At 45.8% G+C, this 10,662-nt stretch overlaps 1 protein-coding gene across 2 annotated transcripts; it reads right to left on the bottom strand.

The window, feature by feature from the left end:
- Positions 1-9,058, bottom strand: mgarp (mitochondria-localized glutamic acid-rich protein). Of its 2 annotated transcripts, XM_035416684.1 has the most exons (6): positions 8,843-9,057; positions 5,752-5,855; positions 5,266-5,326; positions 3,713-3,724; positions 1,921-1,976; positions 1-1,860 (listed from the first exon to the last, which is right to left on the bottom strand). In XM_035416684.1, the coding sequence occupies exons 1-6, from the start codon at positions 8,916-8,918 to the stop codon at positions 1,468-1,470; spliced, it is 702 nt and encodes a 233-aa protein (XP_035272575.1). In that variant the 5' UTR covers positions 8,919-9,057; the 3' UTR covers positions 1-1,467. The 2 variants fall into 2 exon arrangements, with proteins under 2 accessions (XP_035272575.1, XP_035272574.1); XM_035416683.1 differs by having other exon boundaries at positions 1-1,976; positions 8,843-9,058.
- Between the last annotated feature and the right edge of the window lie 1,604 nt (positions 9,059-10,662).

Consider the following 10,662-nt stretch of genomic DNA (forward strand, 5'->3'; position numbering starts at 1 on the left):
TGCTGAGAAGGTGCTTTTTAATTTCCATTTCTTGAACCAAAGCTCATCACACATTTTGAACATTGATTCATTGATCAGGTTCTCATACAATCAGATTTCAATAATTCCAAACAGGAAACACTTCTGTCACCTAATCATTAAAATGCAAACAGGCAAAGAGGGAATGCATCCATATACCCAAAAGAGACCCACAATTATGAAAGATTAAAGACAGCAAACAGTGTCATCATAGCCGTTAAGTGGCTTGAACTCCCTTATTCCACAATTAAACGTTATAGCTGGCCAAGGTAGCAACGTCAACTATGATACAAAATACATTAAAGTGATACTGCGTGGGTTTTTAAATGCAATGTCCCCTTTGCATGAGTTTCACAGTTACAAGTAAAAACTACACCGTAACAGTTCTTAGCGCATGGAAGAAAAAAAACTCAGCCTCAGCGGGTTATCTAAAGATTTAACGAAAATGACAAATCACACGGCTCTACCAACATGGATGGATGCAGTGGGCATGGAGTACGGCAGAGAAGCACAATTTTAAGGCCTAACCGGAGCGGGCGGTGGAGGAGAGTGGAGAAGCGGCTGGTAGAGTATCAGTGGCTGGTTGTAGACAGAAATACTGAACAGTCAGAAGAACCTCATGACTGCAGGTGCAGCGTTTGGCTTCTGAGGTGGTAAGGCTGGTAAGGTTTGAGTGTTCTCTATTGGGTTCTCATGAAGGTAGATTGGCTCAGGTCTGTAAACAGCTGCTGAGGGTTGAGCAACAGTTTGTAGGAGGAGGAGGAGGAGGAATCTGGAGTAACTGACAGGTTTTGGTCACATTTCACAATAAGATTCTGCAGAGTATTAAGGAACAGTCTCCAATGTTCTGTAAGTGTAGTGTTCATTACCATAACCTGCAAGAAAGCCTGAGGACAATTTTTATCTTTGTGGATTTATTTATTTGTTTTTGCATTTATCAGAAAAGAGGTTGAAGCACGCTCAACATGCCCGGATGGTGTGCAAACCCGTTCTCTCCTCAGAAGAGTGAGGTCAAGGTTGTAATTTCAGCAATCATGGAAATCTTACCCCCAAATTTTAACGTGTCCCTCTATACAAGGCCGCCTATCAAAATTTTCAAAAATTTTGAAACAATTTAAAATTCCCAGGCCACGGAGTAATACTTCAAACTGTACTTGAAACAACCAGTTTGGGAGGAAAAATAACACAACTGCCTACACCGCATTGCACTAAACCCACTTTCAACAGTTTTGGATCTCCTACTTAAACAACCGTATAAATGTAGAGTAAAGGGGCTTTCAGGAGGTCTGTTCAGAACAGGAATGAGTGGAGCCCTAAACTAAGGGTGCATAGTACTGGTTAACCTCTGCAACTTATTGTAAAATGTTACATGGGCTGGGGGAGGGGGTGGCGGGGTGGGGTGTGTGCCTCTTCTGTATCGCTGTGAACTCTGAACTCTGACCCTGGGCCCTAGGCGGCGGGGGCCTCTGTCGCGGCCTCTGGCGCCGGCTCAGGGGCTGTACCGGTGGTCTCTGCCGGGGCGGGGGCCGCCTCTTCAGCGGGGGCCGGCGCCGCGTCCGCCGCGGGAGCCTCTGCTACCGCCACAGCCTCGACCGCGGGGGTCGCCTCGGCAACCGCCGCCTCTGCTGGAGCCACCTCCTCCGCCACAGCGGGGGTCGCCTCGGCAACAGCTGGCGCCGCCTCCTCTGCAGCAGGAGGTGCTGCCTCAGCGACGGCAGGAGCCGCCTCCTCCACGGCCGCTGGAGCGGCCTCCGCAGGCGCCGCCTCGACGGGGGCGGCGGCCTCAGCGGGAGCCGCCTCGGCGACGACCGTTTCCGCGGGAGCGGCCTCGGCAACCGCGGCCTCCGCTGGAGCGGCCTCTGCAGGCGCTGCTTCCGCGGCAACGGTCTCCACGGGAGCAGCCTCGGCCGGAGCTGCCGCCGCTTCTTCAACAACCACCGCCTCAACGACCGTCGACCCTGGAAGGGCAGCAAAACAAAAACACTAACCCTAGTGAGATACGGTCTGTGCTGTGGCTGACCATGCTGCAGTGCTCTGAGAATGTCCTGCCTGGCTAAGGCTAAGGTAGAGGGGGACCAGCAGCAGGTTTAAATTCCCTACAAAGTCCATTAGAAAAGCTCACAGTTAGCATGGGCAAACACTGGTCTAAAAAGACACTTAAATATAGTTTACACTTATTTTGAATCCATTTATGCTCCCAAGAATTACCTAAGTTTTATATTTCCTTTGTCATGGCATTTATAAATAGGTTTCACCCTAGCCTCCCAGCACACTACACAGCCATGTAGCCACAATAAATAAGGCGACTGTTTCTCCAGCACTTTGAATGCACAGCAGCGACACCCACTAGCAAGTCATGAACACACTGGAATAAAACTTCAGCAGGCAAAAACAGTATGTGAAAATTCAACTCATTACTACAAAGCGCACATGCACGTTCAAAGAAAGAAAAAAGGACAGTGTTTGGAGAAATTAAACCAGAGCAGTAGACATGCAAGAGTACAGACTGTAAGGCTGACCATCACCACTGAGCTACCAGTACCTGCAGTTCTAATAAGATGTGTCCAGCAATTGAGTGAGGAGGCCTAATTCCAAATTGGGAGCTTTGAACAAACGGTCACACGAAAAAATACAGAAAGAAATGTGAACATAAGAATTTTAACAGATAACTTGACAGGAAGGATTTCCAATACAAGAGGGTTTGCAACTAATGCTCAGGTAAGAACTTCAATAAAGATATCAGAATTTTTATTTTTTTATTTTATTCAATTAATTTTAAGGGGTCGCAGATAAAGAAGATTTCCGCCATTTCTCTAGCAGAGTGCAACCGTAGGGTAAACGGGGACATCCGTGTACAAAGCTGAACGGTTCAGGTACAGGCGCAGGCCCGCTCGCCCAGCGAGATTAGTGTATACGCGAGTGTCTGAGGGAGCAGGGACAGACCGCACGGGGGGGGGGGGAGCAGGGACAGACCGCACGGGGGGGGCGGGGGGGAGAGGGAGCAGGGACAGACCGCACGGGGGGGGAGAGGGAGCAGCGACAGACCGCACGGGGGGGGGGGGCGAGGGAGCAGGGACAGACCGCACGGGGGGGGGGGGGAGCAGGGACAGACCGCACGGGGGGGGGCGGGGGGGAGAGGGACACATCGGTGCTCTTAGACTCAGGTGAAAAGACCAAATGACCGTTTCAAACAGCGACGGCCAATTAAAGGTGTGCGCACAAACAGTCAGTTTTTCAGGAGGGAAAAGTGCAGGGGAATTCTAGCCTGCTGAAAACCCCGTTACATATTACAGCCAGTTGTGCACGGATTCAACAAAACATTAGAATGACCTGAGACACGACCCCCATCACATTTTAAATTTTGATGGCCTTGTCGTTACAAAAGAAATACCAGCACCCAAAGGGTTACTTTGGTCCATCTTCAACATTTCACCCAAAACGAATCGAAAAAGCAATTTGTACCATGTCGGGACTCAAACATTACTCAGAACAGGGCTCCACCCCAACTAAGAATGCAGGTGAGAATGATTAATGCAAAGCCTACATAAAGCTGAATAAGTGGAGTAAGTGAAAGTTCAAAAAGGAAAAGCAGTTGTGTTCATGCCAATGATTTACTGCCCATATTCACTCAACATCAAGCAGAGGACTTCAGAGACACATGCAACAGCCCTCAGGAGAGAGAAGCCCTACTCACCCTCTGCTGCACCTGGAAGAAATCAGGAGAAATTTGGTTGAAAACAAAAACTTGTTTAACATTGAGACACACGGTTGATTATTTCATAAGCCTTTTCCACCCATCCCTGTGTGCCACTGGAAATGCCCTGCCCAAAGCCACATGCCCTCTGCACTGGTCATCAAGAAAATACAAAAAGGCAACAGGACTGCACCTCAGGTCTTTTACTGAAAACAAAACCAGCTTCATGTTCAATTTGCCTGCAGCTCTGAGTAATAATCAAGATAATCGTTAGTGATGCAGACTCGGCCTGCCACAATCACTTCTGCTTCAGACCAAAACAAGGACCAGAACAGAAATAAGTCCCAACATCTGACTTCTGATCCACAAGGACGTGGACAAATATGCACTTCGAACTGGCTCAGGGAAAGGACAGGAAGCTGAAGATTAGCAGCTAAAGATAAATGTCTAAAATGGTGAAGAGGCAGGGGTGCATCTGGCTGAAAGATATGGAAAAAAAAATGGAGGAACCGTGAACCAGCACAGAGTCCTGATCAGCACCGCGCCTCTCATCCAATCACCGGGCTCAAGAGGACGCCAAGGTGTCCACAGACCCCGCCCAATCACACCCAGCCCCCGGCCGGCATTCCAAACTGCAGGGACTCCATTTATAGAAGTCCGCGTGATTAAGGGTGGGGTGGGGTGGGGGGGGGGGGGGCCGTGGGGGGAGAAGTGCGTAACTGCTATTAGCCGCTAAATAAGCACAGGAGTCCAGCACGCATGGCCAAGCAAAACGCCCAGCTTACTGACCCGCTGCACATGCCCCACCCATCCCACCCCCACCCCTACCCACCACCCCACCGCCCCAATCCCACCCCACCCCACCCGTACCCACCACCCCACCGCCCCCATCCCACCCCCCCCCCTACCCACCACCCCAATCCCACCCCAACACCACCACCCCCCCCCCCCCCCCCCCCCCCCCCCCAGTCTCTTCACGTCCCCCCCTCTCCATCAGGCACGCACGTTTATCTCACACAGGCCAAACCCCCGGGGCTAATCTTTTTAAAATAAGGAAGCTTACGACCAAAGCCCCTCAGCGGCTTGGCAAAGGTGTTTCAGGCAGCGCGCCTTACGAGGGGGGGGGCATTCAAATAAACACCACTGCTGCACAGTGTCAATGTGAACTTCATTTGTGCACGAGTAACTGGTCCTCGACACCTATGACGCCTTGCGCAAGCCTTGTTTTTCCATTTCTTTTTAGTTCAATTAATACCCGATAATAATCAAGCCTGACAGTCCGATTACTGAGTCTCTAATCTCATTCAGCCAGTTCATTCCATCCTGCTGACTTTCAGTGGCTCAGTTCCCAACCCCTCCTTGCCAGCAACAGTAACCGGCATGTTTGTGCTCGGGGGAGCAAAAGGACGATTAGGGTGGTAGTGTTACGAGTTTCGAGGCAGGCAGACTGTACCCCCATCACCATCCCCTGTACCCCTTTTTTCACCCCCGTACCCGTTATCACCCCCTGTGCCCCAGCCCAACCCTGCCCAGCGCTGGCATGCCGGACTCACTGGGTTCTGCTGGACTGCTGACTTCTGCCACCTTCTCCTTGCCGCTTATGGTCCTGTAGGCCTGTGGGGAAGAAAGGAAGAATTCACCGGAACGTTCCAGACCCCTTCATGCACTGCACTGCTTACCACCTGCATATCAAACACTGTGGTATGGCCAACACTTTCCATATGCAGTACACCAGCTCCCTCCCACACCACCGCTGCATGGAGGAGGGTAACGTACTGAAACTCGAGGGACCAATAGCATTGTGCTTAGCTGGAGTTTAAACCTCAGGTTTAGACCCCCCAGACCACAGAACTGCATCACAACTGGAGCGGCTATTCCTCATTACACAGCCATAGAAAGCCGTTCCAGGTGTGGTAATGCAGGTGTGTTCTAGGGCATTAAACTCCGGCTAGGCGTGCTGCCGTTGACCCGAGAAGTTTGGAAGCGGGCGTTCAGTTCGGAACGCTTCCTCAGAGGTGCCAGAAGGGGGCGCCACTCACATATACTGCGGCGGCGGTGAGGGAGCCTCCGCCGATGATGTAGTACACGATGTTCTGCCCGGAGCCCCCGGGTATGCCGAAGGACATGGACCGCACTGGAACCACTGCGGGACAGAGAGGGAGGGGCAGCTTAACAGCCAGGAAGTGACATCAGGGCAGGAAGTGACACCACAGCCAGGCCAGTGCCACATTCCCAGCACAAAGCCCAATTCATATGGTTTAGTGCAGTGACCTTAAACTGCTGTGCCAGGGGGCCACAATGCCCAGAAATGCCAACAAGTTGTTAAACTATAACCACAAAACTAAATACATGAATAATACATTTATGTACACAAGGGATTTAAAATTACTAAACGTTTGCATTTTTTGACCTCAGTTTCCAGCTTAAGACTTTCAAATTTGGTTTTGAAAATTCAAATGGCACACCCTACCCAACCCCATGACAGAAGTACCAGAACAAGTTTGTTACTCACAAGGGAGCAGAGAAATACGGTACAATTGATCTGCTTTAACCTGTCAAGGATTCTCTGGGGTTATTGGATTGTGAAGAATGCATTTAGGCATCCATAAATACAACTGTCCAAGCTCATTGGCTTCTGCACAAACACCTTCTAATCACCGTGAAAACTCACTACAGCAATGAAAACCGTTGCAAAGTTCAAATATAAATATTACGCAAATCAATTTCATTAAAGGGACTTGACAAACAGGGCAAAGCATCAAGTTTGCATAAAACAAAAAACAAATCGGTAGAACTGAGCTGTTGATTCAAAAACATAGTTTTATTCCATTTTGTTAAAATACAAGAGATGAGGATTTTGGTTTAGAAGGCTCTAAAGTCCGATAAATGTAAAAATGGACTTACAAAAACAACAAAGCACTTCAATCAAATTTGAAAATCCATTTTGTAATTAAAATTGAAAAAAATCTAAATATAAAATCAGGCACGTTAAATTTGTTTATTTATCGACTAGGGTGGAATTGGCAGACCGCAATAATACTGGATTTTCATATTAGCATAAGCTAGGCTACGGTTGAAATGGAAATCAGTCGTCGGACACCAGATTTTTCTTCACTGTGATACAGTATATTCTTAAAATGCAAGCAATTCTTTAAAATTTTCAAACCGCTTTGTAGGCTAATTGCAGGTACGGACCAGAGACTAAAAAATAGATACGGACATATACACATCATACAATTTATAACTGATTAAAGTAAACATGAAAATATTTAACCGAACTCATCCAAATGTTTTCCAGGCCGTTTAAAAACAACAGTAATAAATACGTTTAGATAAATAACAGTAATTTAGTTCTACTGGCAAGTGAGCGTGTCTGTGTCTTGCGCAGGAGACACGCCCACCCAGCTGAATGCGCTTTTTCTACTGAGGGAGACCGGAGACAGACAAACAAAGAGTATAGCGGAGACTCATTTTCTCACGCAAATAAACCCTATCGCTCGTCTAATCGCATTCCAATAATTAGGCTGTTGACACCGTTGTTATTTATATTTGTAATCAGTTAAGCAGCCTCGGATGTCAGAGGTAGAAGACTGGGTATGTGCCGCGGCAGTGGATTACAACATGACACCTCTCTCAGCAGCCCGGGGATCAAATATGGCCGAACAGAAGTGTGCATTCAATATAGGGCTGTTTGCACAAGAAAATGCACGTGGAGACCCGGCCCCATTTTCCAGTTACGTAATCTCCTCAAAGATGGTTTCCAGCTCGTCAGCAGGCCACTGCCATATTCACCTTGTTGGGTCTCGGCCCAAACATTTGCTGTGCGGTCAAGACAGATTTTCAGAAATCCCACCCAAATTTATAGGCCAAACCGAATAAAATTCATTAAAAAATAATCGAAACATGTATGACGCATGCAAGCAAACCATGTCTGCTATTCCGCACATATCCTATATAGCCCTAGCCTGTATGGTCCGTCGCGCCAGGCGCAGGATATTTCCAAAGTTTAATATCTTGAAAGTACATGGCCTATGAAACAAAATTTCATATCTGAATAATTTAGTCTCGTGGACACCAAAGACTAGCTTCTGAAAACAAAGGAAAATGTATTTGTTCCAATTAAAACCCTCACGGTGCCAAGTTCTTTTCAGCTTTAGCACTGATTGACAAACAAAATAGAATTTCGAAAAACAAAAATGTGTGCGGGGATTGTTTGTACATTTACTTCACTTGGAGATGAAAGCATAAATGAACGCAATAATGTTAATGGGACATTAGAGTCTTTGTACTGATTAAAGTCTTTAATGCCAGGTTCGTTGTATGCGCAATCATGGTTGGATTTTGGAAACTGTTTTTCGTGTTTCCCCTACAGCAGACGAGAGAGAACAAAGTTTAAGTTTAACTAATCGAAAATTCCTTTGTCCCGTATGCAGACCTATACATTCTTTATGCTCTCTATACATAGAGCTCGGCCAACTCGTTTTCTCACACGTGAGCAACAAGAGACACTCCACCATCTTACCCACCACTTTTAACAAAGGTCATAGATTCCATTTTCTCGTGGCTATAACACAAATTTAACACATAAAACTTTACGTCTTCTAGTTAAAACTAGTAGATGCATCGTAGTACAACGTGGCAAAAAGAAATTCTGTGGAGAAAATAGCGCCTCTTTTGACCAATTAGCCAGATAGCCAACCAATTATTAATCTTTCCGCGTGTGCTAGTTACTTTTTTGCGAGAAGCGTTGAGAACAATTTATAAATGTTAAGGTTCGACTACGTTTCCTCGGTTATATTGAGTTTCCACGGAACAGTTGTTTCTTTGTTGCAACTAGCAGCGCATCACCAGTCAAGACTGTCGTATAAAAAAAATAATAATGGTACTTCCCCTTTAAACGTGTTGTGTAACATTCAATTAAATTGTTGCAAAGCCATTCTCTTCGAAGCAAGTGCAGCATCGGTGCACAGTTATGATGTTTTATAGTAAAATAAACCTATGACCTTCAAATATTTCCTTTCTTGGTCTAAAAATCTATAAAATAAATATTATACTATGAACCATCACATGCAATTAGGCTGCTCTTGTTTTAAGACAACTAATTATTCGAAAAAAGTATTACATTTTTACCATTTTTGGATAATGGTGTGACTGTCTTCCTTGCCAAAGGCCCAAGTCTTTGCCAGGCCGTTCTGCAGAGAAACATCGCTGATCAGTCCAGTGGACAAAACTACACCGTGCGCTTCGGTAGAGGCTCAATGAATGGTTGTCGTTTGCAACGAAATCCAGCTTTGGCTGGCTGACTAGCTGCAAGCTCGCCAACTCCCCCTCTTAAAACGTCACACAGCACAGGGAAAAGGTCATATAAACACGTGATTGTACGGCAAACATTGCGAGACTTTTCAACTTTTGACTACATTCATTTTTTTAAAGCAATTAACATCATTTAATTGTATATTTTAATTGGACACTGGGGTAATGACTGTAAAAGATGGCTCGCCGTAAACATCCCAACAGATAATGTATCAAGAATTGCACAGAGCAGGGGGCGTGGCATTGGGATTATTTCCAATAATAATTCCGGGATATTGTCTTTCCCATAGTATTTTCACAACTTCTTGTCTTTTGAATTACTATAACCCTACTTTAACCGTACATCTTATGTTTCGAAGGAAAATAAGGTACTGCTTCAGATATCCTGCGTCAGAAGTAATCAGTGTCAGGCTGTTTCGTTGACACAGCAAATGACGTCAAAATGGGAAAACACTGGTTTTAGAGCTATCATTCAGAGTGATCTAATGAATTTGCAGGTGTTATTCGTGTCAAATAGGACAACGCTACTTCCATTGTCTCCATTACCAGTGACAAAGAAGAGACACGCCCCCCTGATATATTTAAGGGATTAGGGCTTTCTAGGCTACTTTAAACTAAGCAACTACTTTAAACTAAGCAAGAGCGTGTAAAATGTATTATAATTACATAAGTCGTTTTAATGACTGATGACGTTTACTGGCTTAAGGGGGATCGGAATTCAGAAGCCAATTTGGCGCTATTGTAAAGAAGAGCGAGCTCGGTTTAACAGTCCTTAACTTGCAGAAGACATGCATGCAACACCTGCACCCATTCGGTCAAGCCCTATTATCTGGCCACTGTGCTACCGCCATTTTTATTGTTAACAAGTCCTTAGTTACCATAACTCTCTCTGGCCCTATACTCTGTCATGTTTACCTGTATTAAAATAGGACATCAGTTCTTCACACCAATGTTATGAATGAATCAAATCACAAGAACAGGACAGTGAAAAAATCAGCTTTGTGAAACACAAGAGTATTTGGTGGGCCTACTGCCTTTCCTCCCTGTTTGCCAACATGTCCACATTTATAATTTCATACCATCACACAGTGGATCACCTGGAGCTCCTGTGTGTGTCAGTGTGAAATTAATATTATTGCATCCATTTTCATAAAATACAGTTGTTTGTATGCATACATGTCAACTATTTTGTTTTTGTATAAACCTGTTGGATGGAAACTATCTTTAAAAGACTGCCTATATGCCATGTGTCCCTCGTCATCAATCATTTCCAAAACGCGATACTCACCTCCTGTGTCTGAATAAGTTGCTCTTAAATGAGCATGTTCCCAAGTATGGTGATCTTCAGAAATATAAGAAAATTCTATTTTCCCAGTCAGATGTACATGAACAGGGTTCTCTAAAACTGACACCAGACACCTAATATATTACAGCAGTAAAAGTCACTGTCAATTATACGGCACGTAAAAACATAATTTTTCAGTTTCCTTCTGACATCTACCAAAAACAGTGGGCTTCTGATTGGTTGGCACATCCAAATGAGGCACATGTGCCCAATGCAATGACCCAGCTAGCTCCAGGATACCGTACGGAGTGATGTGCCTTAAAGTCAGGCTCAGATCCTGACCACACAGTAG

The sequence above is a fragment of the Anguilla anguilla genome, chromosome 5 (assembly GCF_013347855.1).
Source record: "Anguilla anguilla isolate fAngAng1 chromosome 5, fAngAng1.pri, whole genome shotgun sequence".
In the NCBI taxonomy this organism is placed as follows: domain Eukaryota; kingdom Metazoa; phylum Chordata; class Actinopteri; order Anguilliformes; family Anguillidae; genus Anguilla; species Anguilla anguilla.

Excerpts from the sequence above, each read along its gene's own strand:
- mgarp (XM_035416683.1), bottom strand. The coding sequence starts at position 8,918 with ATGTTTCTCTGCAGAACGGCCTGGCAAAGACTTGGGCCTTTGGCAAGG. Across the intron at positions 5,856-8,842 it reads CACACCATTATCCAAAAATG|TGGTTCCAGTGCGGTCCATG; the intron begins GTAAAAATGTAA and ends TCTGTCCCGCAG. Across the intron at positions 5,327-5,751 it reads TCACCGCCGCCGCAGTATAT|GCCTACAGGACCATAAGCGG; the intron begins GTGAGTGGCGCC and ends TCTTCCCCACAG.